The sequence below is a fragment of the Mus caroli genome, unplaced genomic scaffold (genome assembly GCF_978045245.1).
Source record: "Mus caroli unplaced genomic scaffold, Mus_caroli_1 scaffold_1, whole genome shotgun sequence".
Lineage (NCBI taxonomy): Eukaryota > Metazoa > Chordata > Mammalia > Rodentia > Muridae > Mus > Mus caroli.
In genome coordinates, this window is record NW_028227256.1 from 135,801,239 (window position 1) to 135,825,235 (window position 23,997).

The 23,997-nt window shown below is 40.1% G+C and overlaps 1 protein-coding gene across 2 annotated transcripts in view; it reads left to right on the forward strand.

Moving 5' to 3' along the window:
- Dennd1b (DENN domain containing 1B) overlaps window positions 1–23,301 on the forward strand; it is a 222,215-nt gene extending 198,914 nt beyond the window's left edge. For both annotated transcript variants that reach the window (XM_021163138.3, XM_021163128.3), the window contains 3 exons: window positions 15,686–15,768; window positions 16,821–17,037; window positions 17,746–23,301. In XM_021163138.3, the coding sequence (XP_021018797.2) occupies window positions 15,686–15,768; window positions 16,821–17,037; window positions 17,746–18,282 (837 nt within the window). In that variant the 3' untranslated portion in view covers window positions 18,283–23,301. The remainder of the gene's footprint in view (window positions 1–15,685; window positions 15,769–16,820; window positions 17,038–17,745) is intronic.
- Window positions 23,302–23,997: the final 696 nt, after the last annotated feature.

Below are 23,997 nucleotides of genomic sequence, written 5' to 3' on the forward strand. Positions count from 1 at the left end.
GTTCCTGGCTGTTACTTGGTGCCTGTGTCCTGAGGTTTCTGGACGGGTCCACAGGAACAGAGGTGATGGTCTTGCCTGTGCTCACAAATGTGCCAGCACTCCTTGGAGACCAGCTCTCTCTAGGCAGCAGTATATGGTATGGAGCACTGTGGCACAGGATCAGCTCCAGGTGCAGACCCTGGTAGATCTTTATGAAGAAGTGCGCTCATCTAATAATTCAGCACCCACTGTGTCTAGGACTTTCCTAGGTACCAGCCGTTAACAGAAGAAAAACATGGAAATATTCTGAATTCATGAGACTATTTTTGTGGCAAACTAAATGATTCCTCTATTTTTCCTTTTATTAAGCTTATTTTCATAGACTTATTAATTTCATATGTTATTATCAAATTCTGATTGTGTTACTAAAGCACGTCTTTGAATGAAATCATTATGTTCATAGAAAATGGCCAGTATATCACACACTGACATTAAACCAGGCAGCCCTTTCCTATCTGCTCTTCTGACACCACTAATACGCTCAGTTCTTGACTGCTCACAAGCTTCAGGGCTCTAAATCACTCTGGTAAACTTTTTTTACCAGCTCTGTAATAGAGTATTTAAATGATGATATTTACCAAAAAAGAAGAGGGATTTTTTTTTTGATGAGAAGAAAACATTTTCAATAGAATTCCTTAAGATAAAAACATTTAAATCACAGGAATCCTTTCCCCAAATGTGTAAGTTGAGAGAATTTTTACATGCTAATTATTAAAATTTCCTTGTATAACAGGATAAGATATTCCTATTATAATTTACTAACTTCTGTTTTTTCATATTTCATGTTAATTTCTAGAAATGGATTTTTAAGCTGTATATCTTAAGGTATACAAAATGGCAAGATGATTTTATTTAGGCAAATTAACCAATAAGCAAATTCTCCATTGCCTTCACAGGTGACTTTCTGTGATTCCTAATAGCACATTAGATCTACATGTAGCCGTTTTCCAATATGAATTACATTATCATTAAACTGTGATCCTTCCCAACTGCATCTGATGGAAAAATTAGTATAGAGCTAGACCGGACTTGGTTTTAAAAGGAAATTTCTTTTGACATTCATTAAAATAAAATATCCCTTTGTTTTGCTTTCTGCATTTTTAATTGATATATTGTTAACATCACACATTATCTTCCTAGGCTGCTATAAGAATTATAGATAATATAAATAAAATATCTCCTTAAATAATAAATACAATAGGTAGTCTACAGTTGGTAGATATACACACATCTTGAGTGCCAAGTCTTTTGTAACAATGGCCCCATTAGACTTTCTTCTCTTGTGAAATTCCTGCCCTTAGTCGCTTGACAGCACTGTGGCCACAGAAGTAGCAGGTATTCATCTTCATTCTAAGTGGGGTCCTGACTGCTGACTTTAGCGTATGATTTGAAAGGCAATATACATCTTGTATTATGAATAAATCTCTTGTCTGTAACTTTGTAAGATGGTATTTGTTTTATTGTCAGCTACAATAAAAAATGACTCTGAATGGATTTGTCTCATTCCATTCTGAGTTTGTTTATTATCGGACATGGACCCAACTGTGAAAAGAATGTAGCTTTTCCAGTTTCCACCAAGAGTTGCCAATGAAAGACTTTGTTTTTATTTAGTTTTCAGAATATTAAATGAAATTTTGATCATTTGAATTATAAGAATGTATCTTTATTTAACAGAAGGAAAGTCTATAGTGTGGATGCTGTGGAGAAGAATTTAAATATGTCTATCCCATTACTTTGCTTGTCTTTGGAATAGACTGTGAATCTATATTCTACCCCCAACAAATAGTAATTTGTGTGCTGGTCTGCTAATTAGTATGGCTATTTTCTGTTTTGTTGATGAGGCTTAAATAAATGTCAAGGGTACAGCCATGAAGAGCTCCCAATTAGGCTTCACATTTGTAAAACCCAGCCCTTTCCCTTTTGTGTGGAGATGACAGTTCTAACAGCCGCCCTAGCCTAACAGGACTCCAGGGAAAGGAGCCTTCTCTGATTTTATTGAGAATAGGGCCTGTTTAGTCCTGTGAGAATACTGCTATCGGTCATGGTGCAGAGCAGTTTTAATCCTATGTACTTACCTTTTGTCAATCTTATATTAGTGGAATCCTGAGGAGTTAGTGAGCAATATTAGACCATTAATTCTAATTCTGTCATATGAAATTGTCTAAAATGTAATAGAAAAATTTAAGAATAAGAGAAAAATCCCTTTCAATAATAATTTTATGACTAACTGCTGAACTAGAAGCTGCTTTAAAGGATGAAACATTTTTTGCCTTAGTCCAGCAATCTGTCTCTCTCTGTCTCTCTCTGTCTCTCTCTCTCATACACACACACACATATCACACTCGGCTAACAACTACACTAGTGAACAAGTGTGAGAGCTCAGCGCTACCTCGAGTCAACATTAACAGATGGACGGCCCTAAGCAAGGCATTTCACTGTGACAAAATCTTGTGGAAGAGGACCGAGCAAGCTTTTTGTTGCTAAGCCTGATTAAAACCCTGGCACACATACCACTTTTAACTGTTTCTTGCCTAAGACAGAAGCCAGTCCACTAGAGTTTCTCCTTTTCTACCATCTAGATAGTTTATATAAATCTTTGCTGGAAAGGCTGGCCTTTCCTTTATGGTAAACAGTGTCCTTGACAATAAATACACACTAGGAATGGAGTTGGCACTTTGTTCACGAATGGGAAAGGTCTGAGAGTCTTGTTACTATCACATGCTACAATACTGGTAGCCATGCTTATATACAAAGGAGTAATTTGAAATGAGAACAGTTCCTCCTTAAGTAAGTGATGAAGAAATTTTCATCATAAGATATGATTGATATTTTTTTCTATATAAACGCTCACTTAAAATGAAATTTTGGTGTTTATATGTTAAATTGTTTACAAACCATTCTAATAGAACTAAATAGCTATGGCAAGTTTATAATTTATAAATAGTATACTTTATTTTTAAAACATATGCCCTAAAGGTATGTATACATGTATATATACATATATATGTATACATACATACACACACACACACACACACATATATATATTCCACAGAGAATTGTAAACAAATCATTTCATAGCCACAGTAGGATGTGTGGGGATATCAATAAAATCCCACCATCTTATCATCTTCAATGAAAATGATAATCAGATAATTTGTGTTTTATAGACTGTTTTATGCACTACAAATGTGTATAATGTCTACCTACAAATGTAAGTAATTTAAGTGCAATTTAAAATACAAAACTTAGATACGATTAAATTATGTAGCTTATAAGAAAAGCAAGAAACTCATATGAAGTTGTGTGTAGTTTATGGTAACATATTAATGCCAAAATTTTATTTATAAGAGTTAGTGGCCTCTGAAGCAAACTCTGTGATAAATGGCAGCACTTCTTGCTGAGACCTAGGAAGTGTATGACATTGGTATCGTTGCCACTTGTAGAGAGACACACTATAAGGATGCCACAAGTTCAAAGCCAGCCTAAGTTACATAGCAGGATTCTGAAGGAAGAAGCCACTTACTTCTTCACAAGGAAAAAGTAATTATAAGTAACAAATCAAGAAAAATAATTGTGTTGTCATGGGTTAGAGGAGAAATATGGCACATAAATATTAAGACTACTTGGTTTTGCTAAATAAGTTTTACATAAGACATACAATTATTACTTTTATTGTTCGAAATTATAGCATTCCCACCAAGCCTTTGCATGTACCCGAACCTGTTTTCCCTCAGCTTTGCGGTGTCTGTCTTCACTAAGTGTTCATGTAGATACAAGTTCTCCTGAGTACAGTCTCCTCAGCCTATACATTATTACTACATGTATGTTTTCAGGGCTGAGCACTTAGTATCCATACCCAGCCAGTACTTTTCACTGGAGAAGCCTGTCTCTCCCCGTCAGCATTTGTAGTTGCCTGTTGACATTGGTGTGCTTCCTCCTGTCCACATCAGACATGTCTGTTGTTGTCCTTGTTCAGTTAGTTGTAGCTTCTGATATTACGAGGAGACACATCTATCGCACAGTAAGCTCCCTGAACCTCATGCTCTGCCCTCTGCTCTACACTGTGGAACCTGGCTCCACAGTGGATCTGTAGTGCTTTTCTGTAACATACTTCATCTGTTGCAAAGAGAAGTTTCCTTGATGAGGGGCGAGGACTAGACATATCTGTGGTATAAGGAGAGATAGTTAAGATGTAGAGTTTGTGCCGGTTTAGTGAGGTCTTTGTAGGCTCTCCTTCAAGAGTGATGGCTTCACTAGCACTGGGTCGGTGGCCAAGTCCAGAACCGGGAATGCTTTCCTTCCTTCGGAACAGGACTTATGAAGACAAATATCTCTAAGAACCAGTTTTAATTTTCTGTTTATTTTGGCTCAATATTGAAGGCACTATTAAGGTCAATTGCTAGTTGAAATAATAGGGAAATGTTTTAAAACACTTTAAAGGATAAAACTTTTTGAAATACGTTAAGGGAACATGACCATAAGAAGTATTGCCTAAATAAAAGCACATTATAGCAACGTGTATTTTAGGGGCTCTTCATATTGGATTTAACCTAAATTATTCTAATGGCAGTAACTTATACAGTTGATTTTCTGGTAAAATACAGTATTGCTAATTAGAAAGAAGTTACTTTCTCCGATGGAACACTATTTCTTTCAAACATTTCATATTTGGTTGTAGTTAAAATTGTTTCAAAAAGAAAGCGGGTTCTGGATTGCAAGCATGCCCTCTAGTGGACGTTGTGTGGAGCTTTCCTCAGAAGTCAATTTGTAGTGCCAGGGGCAGAAGGGAGCGTTCAAGCCATCCTTCAGAAACTGGGCTTTAACTTCAATGTAACTTTGCAGAACAATGCTTAGTATATTACAAAGCATAATGGAAATGGTCATATTTGTGTAAATATGTCATATATAATTTTTAAAAATTTTAAAGTTTAATACTTTAATGTTAGAATTTTACTCTTTAAATTCATTTTCCATAAATAACTATTATAAAAATCTTGAAACAAAGAGAAAATAGACTCAATTTTTCCATCTAGTAAATCTGGTTAATAAATATTGCCATTTTAGACTTTATATAGAAACATGGAAACAGATTTTTCCCTCTGTTTTCTGTCCTTTAACTCCCCCCCTCCTTCCTATTCAGTGTTTCAGAGTTCTGATCAAATTAACAACAATTCTCTATTCCAAAAATATGCAATTTCTGTACACAGTTCTTATTTTCTCTCCAGAATCTTAGGAGAAGGAAATGATGCTTTCTCCTGTCTGGCTTGGCTTGGCTTGGTTTGGCTTGCTTTGGTTTGCTTTGCATTCCCCCCCTGTGTGGCTCTGCTTTGAAGTTGGTCAGAGATCAGTTGCTGGTATTGGTGGTGGGAAAAGCCATTAGCACACAGTAGCTATTCCCACTAAAAATTCAGGATTTTTGCCATTTCTCCAAGGATCACTAATTTATGCTTCTTCACTGAGGTATTTAATACTTAATCATATTGTTTTTATGTTGACTAATAATTTCTTACACTGAAAAGCTAGCTGTAAAACCACTGGTCAAATTTGTGTTTTCAAATGTTAAAGACGTAAGGGGTAGTGGGATTTAAATCACAGTTGGTATCACCCAGCATATGAACAGCCCTTAAAAGCTGGCTTCCTAATATCCAGCTTGAAGCCTTGTTTGTTGCAAGTGCCCACGTGGGTAAGTGTGCATCCTGTGAGTTGAGACGTCTTATGGCAGTTGTTGTGTCTTAGAGACAGCCTCCTGGGTATGGCCATTGCCAGCTTCTCATAGTCTCTGGACAACAAGCAAGAATGGACCCTAAAGGTACTGTTTCTGGGATGAGTAGTTTGCCAAACCAGGGATCAGTTCTGATTTCCTGCATTCTATTTGTCAACTCTAACACTGAACGATTTTTTTTTTTAATTTTTTTTTTTTAAAAGAAAGAAAGAAAACTAGAATAGATTAAAACCAAATTGAAATGAGCCTCTGTTAATGCACTGGTGCTTTGATCTGGACAGAGTGAATGTATCATCAGGAGACTCCCATTTAACTATCTGACCATCAGGGTAAGCTACTTCCTGGCTTTGGAGACCATGTGTCTCCTTGGAACCTCTAGAAGTATTAGTCCTGCTAATTTAGCTTTGAAGATAACTTGCTTCCTTTTAAGTTCTTAAGGTCCATGATTTACAAATACAGGAAGACATCTATTTCATTCTCTGCCCATCAGCCTTGTCACTTAATAGGAAGGAACAGAAATATCTGAGTTTTTATAATATGATGAACACAGACAAGAATACCAGCTCTGCGCTATGGATGGTTTGGGAACATAAACATCACTCCTAAACCTCACTTCAAGAGCTGAGCTGTAAGGTGATGGTAAAGTGCCCGCCTGCCTCCGCGGAGGACTCCGAAAATCCCAGGCTGTTACACATGGTGCTTCCAGAGCTCACTACAGTCAGTTTCACAGTTAGGTAATATTTGCCCATTTTATTTACAGTAACAATCCACTATACATGGGGGTGGGGAGGTGGAGAGAAAGAGAGAGGTAGGTAGGTGGGGAGACCGAGGGAGGGAAGGAGTGGGGTAGTTCTGGGGAGCCAGACAGAGAGTCTCCTCTATGGAAACAGAATGCACTGCACACGCTGCTGCTGGCAGGGCTCCGCTTCTGGGTACTCGGCACCCTACTTTCTTGTTAATGTTCTTCATTTCACTTGTTTTGCTTTCTTTTCTCTTTGTGTTTTATTCAATTATGGTCATGTCTTTTGACCTGTCTCAAATCTTTGTTGAATCTGCTGATGAGATCTGGAACTGATTTTCATCTACTGTATCAGGATGTTTTGTTTTGTTTTCTATGAGTTCCACTTGTTTCTTTTTTAAAATATCCATTTTTGCTATGATTCATTTCCTCATGCATTATCTATTCATTAATGTCTCAAAATTCTTAATTGAATTCTGGAATTTATATATAGAGTGTATTAATATTTGCATCTATAAATGAACATGTATTTCTTTTATAATGGCATTGATTATTACAAGCAGGTGTGTGTCTGGAATTGGATTTTGTTATTGATAAGCATATCAGTGGGATGCTATGATCTCCTGCATTTGTAGAATACTTGTGGAGAAAGTTCTAGATTCTCTCAGTTTTCCTGATTCATCCTAAGCTTTCTGAAGGTTTTATCTGCCTGAGCCACATGGGACCAGGGCTGAACTTGGTCCAGGCCTTGTGGCTTTTCTGTGTATCTTCATTCTTAGGCAAGCCATGTCTCTTTACGTCCACTGTAGCCTTTATGGAAGCCCCGTGAGTTCATCTCTGTCCTTGTGACAGATTCCTCAAAGAAACAATTTAAAAGGAAAGGTTTTCTTTAGCTTGTGGCCTCAGAGATCCATTCACCCATACGCCTTGCTTCATGGTCATACAAGGCAGTGTATCATGACAACAGTATCATGACAGCAGTGAGTCTGGCAGGGTGCTCCCCTCATGCCAGCCCCAGAGCCAGCTCGGAAGAGAAAGGAAGAGGCCAAAGATCAGCTTGTCTTCCTGGAGCACCCCCTGGTGACTTCCTTACCCCCACCAAGCCTCACCAACTGAAATTCCCAACATCACCTCCACCTCTCTCCAAAAGCAGCTGCGACTTGGTCAAGTTGTCATCACATGGACCTATAGAAGACATTCCTATTCAAACTGCTTTCCTTGGAGGGGGAGTTCCTGGGCCCTCCCCAGTGGTGTCCCTAGGGCTTGCTGTCCTTCACACCTGTAGAGAATTTGCTTCTCCACTTTCCCTAACAGTCTTGGGAAAGGGTTTAGTTTTCTATGAAATAAGGATATAGAAAAGTGTGTTGAGTGCCCATCCGCAGTCTCTGCTCTCAACTACCAGAGGCACTTTGTCTTTCCAGTCTGTCTCGCATGCCCTCCCTTTAGCAAGTAAAGTTACAGGAATGTGTGTAGAGGAAAGAGCTAGAGACTGCAAACACTCCTCCCTTTGGCTGGGAGATTCCTCAGTACTCTAACTTGACACATGGGCCTATACATTTCCTTTATGTAATGTTGCTTTGAACTTTCGATAAGCTTATCTCCCTGTTTGTTGCCAAGGCCTTCTGATAGATGAGGCTCAGTTTCCTTGGTTACTGTGAATTGGGATTCAAAAGTGATTATGATATACTTTTTAGGTTATCTAGACTTGGTCATTGTTAAGATGGGAGTGGCATTCTGCAGAAGTTTTCTACATCTAAGTGGAAGTAGGAACTAAAATGTAAAATTCTTAGTCTCAGGCCGGTAAGATCAAATATTATTAGGGATTGCTTCTGGTACAAGGAAGCTCACAGCTATGTTGTGTTTTGCCTGCATGTATCTATGTGAGTCACCTGTTTGCCTGGGGCCTGAATAGTTCAGAAGAGGGCCTCAGATTTCCTGGAAGTAGAGTTTGAGTGTTGTTGGCTGCTTTTTTTGTGCTGGGAACAGAACCCAGGTCCTCCTCAAGAGCAGCCTGTGTAGGTGGTAGGTAAAAGGAGACAAGGCACAAGAGGCTGACAAGGAATGTGAGATCACTGTAGGCAACAGCTGGAGGACTTGTGTGTGGTCAGGGCCATATCCAAATCACTGCTGACAGAGCCACTGTGTGCCCCTGCTCAGGACTGGCCTTATCAGGATTCCATAAGACCTCAGCTTTTTACCCAATACCAACAGGAATCATCAGCTCAGTCCATTTGATCTCACAGATCATGAGACTTGTTAGTCTTTCCAGTCCCCTAAGTGCACCAGGAGGCTGTTCAATCGTCAGGCCTCAGCGCTAGTCTCCTGCCTCACGGTGTCTTGCCTTCCTGGAGCATTAGCACCTCTATCTCACTAGGACAGTCCCTGCTTTACAGTCAGGCTAAGGCTTGACTTTATAGGCAGTCTTTCTCTCTCACAGTTTGTCTGGACCCTCAGGACACTCTCGTGAAGCATGGCAATAATAGAAATAGTTCATTAGTGGAGCCTACACACCTGGGACAGGGTCCTAGCTCTGTCCCTTTGGAATTCTTACCCAAGTCACTGCTTGCTAACATTTGTGAGCATCATGCACAGCATGGGAAAGTGTTCAGCACAGTTAGTGTAAAGTAAGCTTGCCAAGGAAACCTCTAAAACTGAAGAAAACCTTCTGTAAGGCTTTAACTGTGCTTCAGTTGCTACCTGTAAACATCAAAAAGGTATTTTGAAGTTCTTTGCAAATAACACTACTGTGCATGTTCAAGCCGTTTTGTACTGTGATATTTTCATATGCCACAAATGGGTTTTATGCATAGTATCAGGTGTTTGCTATAGACTTTGGATCAGCAAAAAGTCTTTCTGGATTTTGATTGCCTCAACTCCAAGATGGGACAGTATCAAAATGTGTTCTTACTTTTAGAAGCTGGAGAGATGGCTCAGTGGTTTAGTGGTGCCTGGGTTCAGTTCCCAGCACATAAAGCTGTTAACAATGCTCAAAATCTACTTCCAGGAAATCTGAAACCCTCTTCTGACCTCCTCAGGCTCCAGGCATACAGGTGACTCACCTACAGGCAATAACACGTACACATACAAATAAATAAATAAATAAATCTTTTTTTAAAAGTAAGGCTGTTTTTTTTAAAGTCTATGTAACACACACACACATGTAATCCTAGCCCCGTGGAGGCAGAGACAGGACTGTGAAGCCAAGGCCAGTATGAACTTCATAGTGAGTCTGTCTTAGAAATGTTACATATGTTATCAGAATCTCAATTCTGTTTCATCTGCTTATGTCAGAACTATTTCTCTCAACTCTCCCACTCCGCCCACCACCCCACCTTACCCCACCCTTGAGCTAAGCTGCACTTGGCCTGGTTAACATTGTTTGCCATCTAGTGATCACAGTGGTAATTGCAAGCTTACCAGGCTCCTCGGCTTTGGCCATTTTCGTCTGATGTGCTTCCCAGAAGGCATTGCAGGGAAGATAGCATTCAACTAGCCTGAATTGGCTTCTTGAGTTCTCCTCAGATATTCAGTTGTGTGGTTCTGTGACTTAGTCCTTTCCTGTGAGATGGTGTGTGTTTTCTTTTCTTTAAACAGTTCCTGTCTGCATCAGTCTTGTTTATTTCATTCAGTATCTACACAGGGTCAGGTCTAGGAAGAGAAAGATCCACTCACAGTTCCTTCCATACTGATAGACATTCTTTTTCAATAACGTAGCATTTCCCCACCGTCCTATCGAGGAACCCTCAACCTTGTGGATTTTCACACACACTCAATGTGCACTTTACATTTTCACGAAAGCTGACTTGTATTTTATAACTATACATGTTCAAATTTAGATTGAGATTTGTGATGTTCAGTTCTAAGTCTCATTTTAATTTCTTTTTCTAAGTGATAGAAGCTTTGGCTGCCTTATATTCTTTTTAAATACTTCTTTTCAATTTTTAATCATGTGTCTGTGTGCAGTAGTTTGTGTGAGGGTATGTAAATGAAATCAGAAGTATCAGTAGCCACTAGAATTACAAGTAGTTGTAAGACACCCAATATTGGTACTGGGAAATGAACTCAAGTCCTCTGCCAAAACAATATACGATCTTAACCACAAAGCGATGCAGCCCCTATTTTACCCTCCCAAGGTGTATCTGTCCTGTGTGATACCTCCATCCTAGAAGAGGTGGTAACTGCCCACCTGTATGTAACCCTGAAGTGTTTATTTCCTGTTTGCAATAGGTTTATTCCGTAGAGGAAATATTTTTATTATTGTATTTGTACCATGAAAGCAGTGAAATGCATAATAGTTGGTGTTTACTGCATGTTTGTGGAATGAAGAAGTGCTAAGAACTAAAAGAAAAGGGATGCACCTTACCTTAAAGCTCCAACTTCAAGTAAGCTGCCAGAAGACAGTTGAGCCCATGGCCTCTGTGCTGCACTCTATCATCTGGGACTGTGAGCCCAGAGTCTCTTGCTACACTCTATCTGGGACTGTGAATCTGGTATTGGTTCTTCCCTGCCACCCTTGCCCACATTCTCACCCCCTCATTCTGCTGCTAAATCAATGGTGTCTCTGGGTAACACCAGGTTACATAGTCCAGCTGACTTTTTAATAAGTGTGCGCCACCTAGTGATCAAAAGAATAACTGCAAATGTTGATGGCCCCGAAAGCAGCATGAGTGCCATGATAACAAACTTCTCGTGTTCCCCTGACTACCCCAGTGGAGGGAAGCTTTATGTGTGCTTACTCCTTCTCACCATCTTCTTAACACATGGCCTTCCGGAGCCCAGGGAAAAGAGTTCCTTTGGGTTCAATGATTGTTAGGTCAAATTCTTACAAAGTGCTCTCTCAGCAGGGATAGCTTAGTAGGAGCTAATTTGAGTCACACCTTTTGTGCTTGTTGGTGTGATTTTTGGAGTTTGTTTAGTTTTTATTTACTAGACTAACATCCATAAGGACACAAAGCTCTGTTCTTGCTAATTCTTGTGCCTCAGCATATAGCCTAATGCATGGCACAAAAAGATGGCCCTTCGTTCTTCACTGAGGTAATGAATGGGCCTCAGGAACACAGAAGAGGCTGATGTCACCCGATTAAATACTCAACACAACTGTGCTGGATGGTTTTATGTCAGCTTGATACAAGCTGAAGTCAGCAGGGAGGAGGGAACCCCAAGTAAGAAAATGCACCCATGAGATCAGGCTGTAGGCAAGCTTGTAGGGCATTTTCATAATTAGTGATTGACAGGGGAGGGCCTATCACATTGTGGGTGGTGCCATCCCTGGGCTGGTAGCCCTGGGTTCTATTAAAAAGCAGACTGAGCGTTCCATGAGGAGCAAGGCCGTAAAGCAGCAGCCCTTCCTGGCCTCTGTATTAGCTCCTGCCTCTAGCTTCCTGCTCTGTTTGAGTTCCTGTGCTGATTTCCTTCTGTGATGAACGGTGATATGGAAGTGTAGGCCAAATAAACCCTTTCATGACCAACTTGCTTTGGTCACGATGTTTCATCACAGCAACCCTAAGACAAGAGCCTACCTGCTATATATGCAAATATTTATTTCTTCAGGAAGTATCAACTGCATGCTTTGGAGGAAGGATAAGCCTATATTAAAGAGTAAAATCATGTACATATTTTACTTAGGTTATTAAGTGTTCTGTTTTGCTTTCAGTTGCTGTGATAAACCAAAAGCAACTTGGGGAGCAAATAGTTTATTTCCACTTACAGGTAACAGTCTATCATAGTGGAAGCCAAGGCTGGAGCTCAGGCAGGAGCCTGAGGCGGGACCATGGAGGAATGCTGCTTACTGACTGGTTCCCAAGCGTGCATTCACTCACCTTTCTTACCTTGCCCACATCCACCTGCCCAGGGGTGACAGCGCCCACAATGGGCAGAGCCTCCTGCATCAATTAACAATAGAGAAATTTCTCCCTGAGACATGCCCATAGGCTAATGTGAAGAAGGCAGTTCTTCAGTTCCTTCTTCCCACATGTGTCAAGTTTACAGTCAAGGTTAGTCATCACATGAAGAAATGAGGGCACCAATGAGACAAGACAACAAACAATCCAGGGGACAGCACATAGACAGGAAGAAACATGGGCGGCCCACAGTGCAGATGCCACCTGTAGCTCCAGAGTCTCCACTGGACGTAGGTTAACATCTACAAAAAAAGAAAATGGTTATTAGTTCATTTTATGTGTTTCTAAAATTCTTTTGTGAATATCTTTTGTAAAGTACACTAGTTAGTAGCATCTCTATGAAAATTAATAGAGGCCTGTGTAGGTAGGAAGTGTGAAATAACACTCAGATTTTCTGATGAAGTTCTTTTCATGACTTAAGTATTACATAGATTGTACAGAGAATGGTTTGGGTGAAATACTGGAGAGCCCTGATCAGACAGGCAGCTAAGGATGAAAGCGTCTTGGAGCAGCCAGGATCTGCAGCACAACAGATGACAGCGCTTCCTCTGTTGTTGCTGTTCCTGTTCTGCACGCTGTATGTGGCTTGGAGAAACTATCCAGCATCTCTGGACGTACCTCAGCTTAATATTCTTATCTTCGCAAATAGTGGTGATATTAACAAATAGCAGCCACGTTAAGCACATTTTAGTGTCCTCGTAGTTTGCTTATTTTGTTTTAAATTTTAATTGTTTTATTAGGAAGTTGCACATGTAGAGTTCATTGTACTGACAGTGCAGTATTGTATTAATTTGTTTTTGTTGTTGTTTTTGTTGTTATTGTTGTTGTTTTGGGAAAGAGAGTAAGATTAATTTTCCCTCCCAGAACAAATGTTGTGGTCGATAGTTTCGTTCCTAGATAATTCTGAGAACTTTTGTCCAACTGAAGAAACTTCAGTTTATGTGGCAAACTGACATGGTCTTAGCCCCTCAGTACCTCCTCATCCTCAGACTCCTGGGGGACTCGCTACACATTTCAGTCACAGGTCACAAGTGCTTATCCTGTGTGTGTGTCCCTCGTTGCTTCACCTTAGGAGCATTGGCACCAAGGAGTGAGCAGGTAGGTGGGCCTCTCTAGAGATCCCAGAGACTTATTTATTCTGTAGTGCAGCCAATGGAGATATCTGTGGGCTTGGAGACAGGCAGGTCCTCCTTTAGGGGATGTGGCCAAGGGCAAAGCCAAGGCTAAAGTTCCCCACGCAGAAGGACGGTATATGATTTTGAGCACCATGACAACAAGTTTTCACCTCTGAATGTCATTACCCACTTGAAAACCCCAAAGCCCTGTTCTGAGCTTCTGAGGTTCAAGTGTCCGAGAAGACATGGCCCGCTTCCATGGGTAAAAGGATGATGATGTAAAAGTTATAACCTTATTTTTGAAGCATTGAACCATGTATAATAATAAAGAGAACATTTTAGAAATCTTCAGATATTCTTTATATAGCTTTAGCTATAGCAGTGATGAGCTCAAGGCCAGTCACCAATACCGGATTATTTTCAAGGAAAAACCTAACCGTGAATCTTTTAACCTATGCCTTTCTTAAGATGTGTCTTGAAGATAAGTGCTTTTAAGCTGAAGTTCAAAAATGGGGTATTTTGAACACTAATAATAACTGGTGGTTTAAAATGTACTAAATATATATAAGCCATGACAATATTAAAAATAACCTCATCTTGTCATCAGTTTAGAGACTGCTGGGGCAGTGGCTCATTACTCTTGGAAATAAAAGAGCACACCAACAACTTCTATGCTCTCTTTGGTCTGTATTATATTTTAATATAGTGCTAAATGGTAAAGGGTTTTTTTTATAAAATTCTAGCAAATATAAAAGGAATACTCCATAAAATGATAACGCTAATAAAAAATGGATCTCCCAGTGGTCATGACAAGTGAATGGAACCAAGTGAGTGGCTAGGCAAGCCACACCCAGAGCCGTGTTAACAAAATTGAACATCACATGCCTACCACTGTGCACTATAAGACTGCACATTGCCACCGTGGCTTGTGCTTGCCAGAAACAAGCATCAGTCAGCTGAAAGTGGAGTCTGGACCGCCACATAAACTGCCAGTTTTCAGGAAATGAGGGTGGGCTACTATGTTTCAGTCATGGCTGGTGCAAAAGAAAGGGGACACTGAAGGAGACTGGGGACATGGCACCACAGGCAGCACTGACCTGTGTAATTCTGACCCACAAATTAAATGTATGGAGATAGACTATATGGTGTAAAAGATTAAAGGTTAACTGTTCACTTGTAGATGTCACAATTTTTAAATTGTGTTAAAAAGACATCTTGGAGCTAGGAAGATGGTTCAGCAGCTAAAAGCTCTTTGTGGAGGGCTCAGGTTCAGATCTCCAAAACTTCAAGGAAGCTCGAAACAGCCTGTAACTCTAGTTCCAGGGATCCGACACCCTCCTCTGGCCTCTGCAGGCACCAGGCATGCAGCAGTACACATACATACATACATACATACATACATACATACATACTTACATACACTCATACACATAAGACAAAATAAATCTTTAAAAACAAATATTTGTTAAAACTACCTAGGGCTGGCAAGACAGCTGAGCAGGTAAAGGTTGCTGCCAAGCCTGATGATCTGAGTTCAATTCCAAGAACCGTCATAGTAGAAAGACAGAGCCAACTCCCGCAGGTTGTCATCTGATTGCCACATGTTTATTGTGGAATGCATGTGCATACAAACAGATCAGCCAATCAACATGAACATTTTACATTTGAGAACGTCTGATGAATGCATAATATAGTATTTTCAGGTACAAATGATAAATTGTTATTTTAAGATCTTGCTCTTGAGAGTGAGTTCCTCAGATCGAGCACTGGGACTATCTGAAAATGTTACAAATGCAGGAATTTGGGCCCCAACACTCCAGAAGCACTGGAGAACCAGAGTCTACATTTAGTAGTAAATATAAAATTGACAACTGTTGATGGTTCTTTTGAAAATGTGATAGTTGCCTTGTGGATGCACGGTGTGACTGTTCACCTATATATCTATTTCCAGTTATTACTGGAGAAGCTAGGAAGTGTTGATTCTTTTTTAAATGCTGCTTTGTTCTTTTTCTCCTTGTTCTAATTTGTCAGGTTATTGGATGACATTCAAAGCTTTGAAAACATATGTCTAAGTATTTATTATAAAAAATTACATTGTTCCTTTAAAATTATTAAAGAGACATATTTCAAATCAGTAACTCAACTTATTGTCAACTTTCCTCTCCAGGCACACTTGAAAAGACCTCATAAGAGCCTAGATGGTACCCTGTATGATGATGATGATGATGACGACATTGAACGGGCAAGCAAGTGAGTCCAACACTACGGGACCCTGTGTAGTGGCATGGCCTTTAGGCACTAGTAAAGTTCATGTTTGCTCCCTCTCAATGTTCACCAACAAACAGAAATGGCACTCCTTGCACCGCTGTGAGGAATGAGGCTTAGGACAGGGGCACGGCATAGTAGACTTTGAAAGTGTCATGCTCCTGGGAAGCAGAGTTATCTTCAGAGGCGTCCAAGGAGTAGGAAAGATGACAGAGATGAACACCCCACACTGAGAGGGACAGGTGAAATAGGGACAGTGGTAACAGTCCAGTGAGCCAGGGGAGGGCTTAAGGTGAAGGCACCATCACAGGAAGGAAGTTTAGAACTGTTACTGGATACAAAGAATGGAGAATTGTATAAACTAATTTTTTAAGCAATTTTAAGATACATAGTAATAAAATGGACATCCTACATATGAAATCTGTCTACATAGGAGAATATTTATTCTTCTCTAAAACAAATAAGAAAAGGACAACCATATAGATTATGAAGAGTATATTTGGAATGTTGCAAATGTTCTAAGTGTTCAATCTAACGTTTCTAGGAAATTCCCAAATCCTATAGATGGAAAGTCTGGCTTCAGATTACTGAGCCATGACTTTGTATTTATTTGCTCTGATGTGTGTACTTAAGTATTTTAGTATTTGAAGCAGATGTATGCATAACTGTGGAGACTTTGACTAATTTTTATTTCTGTCCTTTGTCCCTGCCTGTCCTTCAACCCTCTCTTTCCTCTTTCTCATTTCTTCCTTTTCTTCCTGTCTTGTGTCTCCCTCTCCTTTCCTCCCCTTTTCCTTCCTCTAAACCACCCCCCTTCCTTTCCTCCTCTTAACCCTTCCCTCTCCTTTCCCTGGTTTCTTTCTGGAACCCAGACTAGCCTCACACGTGCAATCCTCCTGCCTCAGCCTCCAGGATGCTGGGTTTAAAAGTGAGCATCACCCTCACCTTCAGTTGTGACCTTGTTGTTGTTTTGTTGGCATAGCGAGTAAGTTGAGACTCAGCCTGTGCCGACTGCTCCACCTTGTGTCTCCTTTCAGGATATCTTCTGAAGACGGGGAAGAAACATGTGCTTATTTCTACGAAAGCGATGACTCCATTGAAGCCCAGGTGAAGGCTCCTTACTCAGGGGAGATGGACTTACTGGGTGAGATCCTGGACACGCTGAGCACGCACAGCTCTGATCAAGGAAAGCTGGCGCCTGCCAAGAGCCTGGATTTCTTCAGATCCATGGATGACATTGATTACAAGCCTACGGTTAGTTGAGACACAGAATTAAATGGAAACCCTCTTGCCTTTGCTATGGTTGCCCAATCAGATAAATAAACTTAGTTTATAGAAGCATTTTACCTCTAGGTAGGTACAGAAACTTCAAACTATGGTAAAATGTACATCGTATGGATTATTTCTGCAGCTCACACTGCTGCTGTAGCCACTGCTCTGGTGCTACCCGGTGATGCCCCTTTCTGGGCATAGTGCCGTCTAGTTTAGCATTCATCCTTTTGAAAACATTTTTATGTGAAATATTCCTATTTTTATAAAAACTCCTGAGCTTTAAAGAAACACTGTAATTAATATGTCTTAAAAATATTTTTTCTATTTTCTTGTTTGAAAAGTGAACAGTTTTAAATGAACTAAAGTGCTTCAAAAAAAAAAAAAACCTTTATGTGCAGTGGGACCCCATTCTGACTGGAGAACAGGACGTTCTATGTGGATTTGACTGTGACAGGTGACAATTTAAACACATTGAAAACAGAGTTTGTGGAGTCCCCACCTGACACCCATCATTCCTCTTCATGGGGCAGGCAGGAACTGTCAGGATTCAGTCAGTGCTCCCCTCCCCCTGAGGTGGGGCTCAGGCCCCTGCTGAAGCATGGTTACCTTGCTTTCAAAGCAGACACCAAGTTACTAAAGAATCACTGTCATTTTATTGTAAGTATTCTGAAGTTGTAATTCCCTTCCCAGAACAAGTCCAACGCTCCCAGTGAGAATAACCTGGCCCTGCTGTGTGCTTCTGGAGACCAGGGAGAGTGGAATCTCGGGCAGGATGACAGCGCCCTCCATGGCAGGCAACTCCCTCCATCCCCAAGGAAACGTGTTTCCTCCGGTGGCTTGACAGATTCTCTGTTTATCCTGAAAGAGGAGAGCAGTGAGAAGCCCCTCTGTGCTGACAGTGTAAGTGGCCCTACTGTGGTTGAAAAGCCAGCTTCAGGATTGGGTTTCCAGCCAGCTACTCCTGAAGCCTCCCAAACAGAGAGAGGAAAAGCAGAAGTGAAGCAAACACCAGGTCAGGCTCCACTCCAGTCAGAGGATCTGTCGGTGCCTGGCCCCGGGAGCCGCCAGTCGACTTTTGTTCCCTGGGAGAAGGCTGGCAAAGAGGACACGAAGCCTTCAAAGGACGTCGGACTTCTCCAAGAAGTAGTGTCATTGTGTCATATGTCATGTGACTTCCAACAAGATTTAAACATTTCAGAAGAAAGCAGAAGTGGAAACCAAACTTAGGTACCAGTAGAGGGTCAGTTGCTTGCCTCTTGGCTTCTCCAGAGACATGTGGAATTCCTTCCCTGTGATGGGAACAGTAGAGTCGCTGATAGGAATGGCGACCCCTACTGCAGTCTAGTCGGTTTCCCTGTCTGTTCATCTCATGGATCTGTATTACCTATTACCTATTGGTTTCCCAGCGTAAAATGAATTCTGCTGTGCTGTTAAATCAGGTACTAATTTGTACATAGGCTGAAAGTGTGTTTTGAACTTAAGCTTTCCCAGTATTTGGTGCTTAATGCTGTTTGTTTTATTTAAACTAAGTGTGCATATATAACCCCTACATATCGCCAGTAGTTACTGTACTAATCTGGCTGAGCATGAACTGATCAAGATGTCAAAACTGATCAAAAATAGCCTAACACTGATGAAACTGTTAACCCACTAATTGCCTTAATCTTCCAGTTATGTTAAGCATACAGATGACATGTGATGCAAAGCTTGGAAGAGGAGTTGTCTTGTCCTGCAGAGCAATAATGCCTTTTCCTATCATGAATTAAGCTCACCATTCTTTTCCAGTTTAAATGCACTCTAGCAGAAATAATTTGCTTTTTATGAAGACCTGTAGCCATGTTTTCCACCAACGTGAATGTGTATATTTACCTTTCAGTGAGCTATATTAAGTGCTGAATTACAATGTGAAGTTAAAAGCTTCTGCTTACAAAGAAGCCCCTCAATGTTCGATCTCATGTATGTGTTAACTATGGTCCACTGCCCGAAAGCCAAATGCCCTGCAGAGTCCAGATAGGCCGTGTCCTCTTCTTCTCTTAACTGACGTGCTGTGAAGATGCTCATAGCCTTACCTTGTTTGCTTTTTTAAAGAATTAACTTTGTATTTTAAATGTCCTTCTAGATTTATAGAAAAAAAATGCAAAGATGGTACTGAGTTGCTCTCTGCCCTGGACCCTGCCTCTGCTGTTGTTAGCATCCTATGTTAGTATGCAGCATTTGCCGTATCATTGACTCGCTGTGTGGTATTCAGAGCTCTGACTGTTCCCTGCTGTCCCCTTTCTGTTCCCTTATCACCTCAGAGTTCTAGAGTATGTTCTACCATCATGTCTTCTGAGGTTCCTTCTCACCCTGGGACTTCACTTTCTTAGTTTGATGGCCTTGAAGTTTTCAGGAATATTGTTCAGATGTCCAGCTCCTGTACTGTATGTAGTATTTTTCTCCTTATTACACTGAGGTTATCCAGGTTTGAGGGAGAAGATCACAGAAGAAAAGTGCCATTTTCAGCATCTGAAGGGGTGTGCTGCAAGCATATGCCATGTTGTGTTGTCTTTGAACACCTGCTGGGGTTCTCCATTCTGAGTGTGTCCCAACACCTGTTTTGTGCAGGCAAGCAGGAGGAGTGGAGGGAAAGAAGAGAGGAAGGGCAGGCACAATAGAATTATTTAGGGCAGAGAAGTATCAGAATGCATCCCTTGTGATTCTCCGTGGATCCTGCCTCCCTCATGATTACTCTTTAGCTTTGGAGCACACCTGAGAGCACATGCAGCATGATCCCTAGATGTGCAGGTAGTGACGCCATGGTTCTAGTCTATCCATCCTCAAGTGTGATGATTACTTTTCAAAAATTGTCCTTTTTAGTGAAAAAAAAAGTTTGCAGAACCATTGAAGAACTCCAGCAAGGCCGTACTCTAAAGTATTTACTTAAAGAACAGAATTTTAGCTAGAAGTTTAGGAGGTTTATTTAACGTAGTCCTTAAAGTATTTACACAGGTCATTTTTTTTTTTTTTTTTTTTTTTTTGGTATTCAGTCAGCTATGTCACTAGACCATGAATACACTTTCTTAAAACTGAAAAATTAAAAGTTGAACAGGATAAGCTAGCACACTTGTTCTTGATTGCCTTCCAGAAGTTAAAGGTAAGTCTGTATTGCTGAAGATATCATGGACTTCAAACACAGGACTATGTTCTGGCCTAAAAGCCTCTTCCCTGGGGACCAGCTTTCATAATACTGTAAGAAACTATAAAAACTTCTCATAGATGGAAGCATCCCATACTCCTACACTGTTTGACACACACAGGTCATTTTTTAAATCTGCATTCCAAAATATAAATAGATAGTTTTATTTGAGGTAATGGTTCCCTCTTTTGTAGTGGACAGTGGAGCCTGTCCTTCTGAGGATGGGCTCACTATCGAAGGGAATATTTAATCCTTATCTTCACACAATAATAATATGCAAGGTTGTGAGGTTGTGCCTGTATGTGTTGTTCGTTAGTCCCAGTTTACTGAAACAACAGGAGAGTACACGTGGAAGAGCTGATTTCAGCAGGAACCGGAAAAGTTACTGTGGTACTCACACTGCTAGGCAGGGGTTCCCACCGGATTCCTCAACAGAATGGAGCGCTTTTAATGCCATTTTTCAAGTGAGGTCTCTTTTTCACATCAGAACTCATTGTCTAAAAAAATGAGAGCATCCTGACTGCAGCTTAAAACACTGGCTTCCAGTCCACTTCCATGGTAATCCCATGGCCACAGGTTGGTGGCTCTCTACCTTGAGTCAGCTTGTGAGATGTTCTACTGTAACACTAGGCTATTTGGAAACATTTATCCACTCACAAATAATGTCCTAAGCCACGAAAATGATCTGTGCCTTACTGTAACAAGCAAAAACAGCTACTTTATGTTAAAAAGAAAAAAACAAAACTGTACACATTATTTTTAAATGTCCAGAAAACTGGAAGCAAGTAGGTGCTTCACACCATTAAAACCTTGAGTATTTGAAGTCAGCTTTTAAATGACACTTCCCAGTATTATGATGGAAACAGTTGTAAAACTAAGAGACCATCAGGTGAGCTCTGAAATTTTAAAAAAGGGAGTATAAAGGGAGTATTTTGTTTGTTTGTTTGTTTTGCTTTGCCCAAACCAAATCAAATATAAGTTCCCTGCTACTGAAAATACGTGTTTCTGTTCGCACTGCCATTCTAGATACTGAGCACCAACAACTGGAGCTCCCAAAATAAATCTTTCATCAGACAAGCCGCTTCTGCGCGATGAGAGACTTGACTAACTCACAGCTCTGGCTCCTGAATCTTGTGCTTTAGACGCCTCTAAAGGAACCCTGATCTGTGACTCGTCGAGTCTCTCTCAGGCTTTGCGTCCATGCCAGGTCAGGGGCTAACGATAGAAGAACAAATGTTGGTCTGCAGTTGTGTTAAAGTGAAGATGTTGCCGAGTAAAACGCATGGGTGATTACCTAGTCTTGCCGATCTTACTATCAGCTTATGGCATGCTGACTTTTCCAATTCAGAGTTAGTAACTCCTTCACTGAGAAAATATTTATTGACTTTTCAGGAGCAAGGTATAATAATTAAGGATGTAAGGGTACGGGAGGAAACAATCACCCAGCTCTGGGGAATCAATGAAAAGGGAAAGGAACTGTAGGTGTTAAAATAATAACTACTACTAATAATAATAATAATAAAATACAGTAAGGATGTATTTGCTTAGATGGTACTCGCTCAAGAATCAACACTGAGAGATGCTTTTTAAAAACAGCTGCTTTATTTAAAGTATGTTCAAACTACAGAATCATTGACTCTTTTAGTAATTATATGAGCCACTCATTAGAATGCTGCTAAGATCCCACCCTAAAGGACAGATTTAGAGGCACTGCTTGGCTGAGTCCTTGCTTTGACCATCGACACGATCTGGCATTGTCCCCTTGCAGTACTGATGGCCGTTTCCCCCAGTTCAGGAGTAATTTAGAGTATATAAAGGAAGAACCCAGTCATGTTGCTGGGAGTCCAGATTTTACATTAAAAAAAAGAAAAAGGTTGGTAAAAACATTTTCTAGGGAGCCTTTTTCTTCTTAGCTAATGGTGTGACTGTTATTAAGATGCTATGCTGATATCTAATGGCGTGACCCAGGAATGCCCAGGAAATACTTGTTGGTTAAACAAAGGGAAGATTCCTGGTCAACAGCAAATGACTGTGGGCATTCTTGCAGTCAACAGCTGTCCCTTCTCTGCTCAGATCTCCAGGACAAGTTCATCACTTTCATGAGTAAATTGTCTCCTGAGAACTTCAGGTTCTGGTTTGGTGTCAATGAGTCTTCAATCTGAGAAGATATTTGAAAATCAGAATGAAAGTTCAAAATGGAAACGGAACCCCTAACTGTAGGCTCTCCCCAGGCATCTCTTAACGTTGGTAGTCAGTTTTTTAGCAGTCTGATTCTCTGTGAGCATTTTCCCCACGTTGAGGCCAGAGGTCTATTAGTGTCTGTTTTTTAAAGCTTCCAGGAATAGAAACGCTTTGCAACAGCCAGTTGATGTTAGGATTTGTTTATAAAATAGGGAATTATCTATATTGAGACAGAAATATTTTATTTTGAAACATAGGATTTTGTGCAATATTTTTCTTGCATTGTTTAGTTTATATAAATATGCACATCTGCTTTTCTGGCAGACACCTTAAGGTCATGTCTTGCAGTATTTGCCTAAAACTGTATGTAGCAATGTTCTATGTGATTTCAGAAAAAAATTACTCTTTCTATTAGTAGAAGTGTTCTTGTTTATTTAAAATAATAATGTGGAGATTGCATTATTGTATCATAATGAACTGCCTCAGCCACAATAGATATGCAATAAGAAATTCCTGTTCCTTTGATTAGTATTGACAATACTGTTTCTTTAACAGAAATGTTTGTGGTACAGAGTGCTGGTTCTATCTGTGTTCATTTAACAGCTACTTCGCAGCACAAGAATCTAAACGGTATATTTATGTGATAACCATGTGTATGTAGATTATGACATCCTTTGTGATGAGTCTTTGTTGAGGCTTATAAAGGGCATTGCCAATACTTTTTGACTGTAAATTAATTTTTTGTATGATGTATAGTTTGTTTAGCCTTAGAGCTTCTTTAGATTTCTACTTTTATTATACTTGAATGAGGCAGAAAGCACTGTGGGCAGTTTGTAACTCTGGATGCAATATGCAGATATACCAAAAATAAAACAAGGTACTGAACAGCAGCGCTAATGGAATGCGTTATAATCCAGGAGTTGTGTTTTTCAAGCCACATTTTAGTGAAATGAAGTAATTGAAGATATACAGTCTTTTATCTAGACAGTATAGTCTCAAATGATTACCTCTTCAATGTGTCAAAGGTGTGTGTCCTTTTTAACTTCTGTATCAGTCCTTAGATGAGCCTTGAGGACCATCCATCCTCCCTCCTCGGACCACGTGATGTCTAGGACAGAACAAATCAACTACATTGTGCATATTAGGTGCACTGTCTGTGTGAAGTCACTATGTTTTAGATAGAGTAGCTTTCATAGGTAATTTTGAGAACTCTTTAATAATCATATACCAAATACTAAATTTTTAAAATGAGTTATTACTTAGCTGTGCCTAAAATCTCTTAGACATAAAGGCCACATGAGGGACTCAGGATTGAATGTTTCCAAAGTTTATGTTCATTCCTTTAGCTGAAGAGTTGTTTGCTCAACATATAACCAGTAGCTCAAAAAACAAAACAGAAAACCATGAGCAGCAAGACACTGAGATGTGCTTCATGGTGCTTGCCCTTGTGACTACAGTTTATCATCTCTGGACTTAATTACTATTGGGAAGATGTTCTGTATAAAAGTATTGTTTGGGAGTTTTTTAATATGCAAAATAAAATGTTGAATGAACTCTGCTTTGCCATAAAGTACCCAATAATGTCG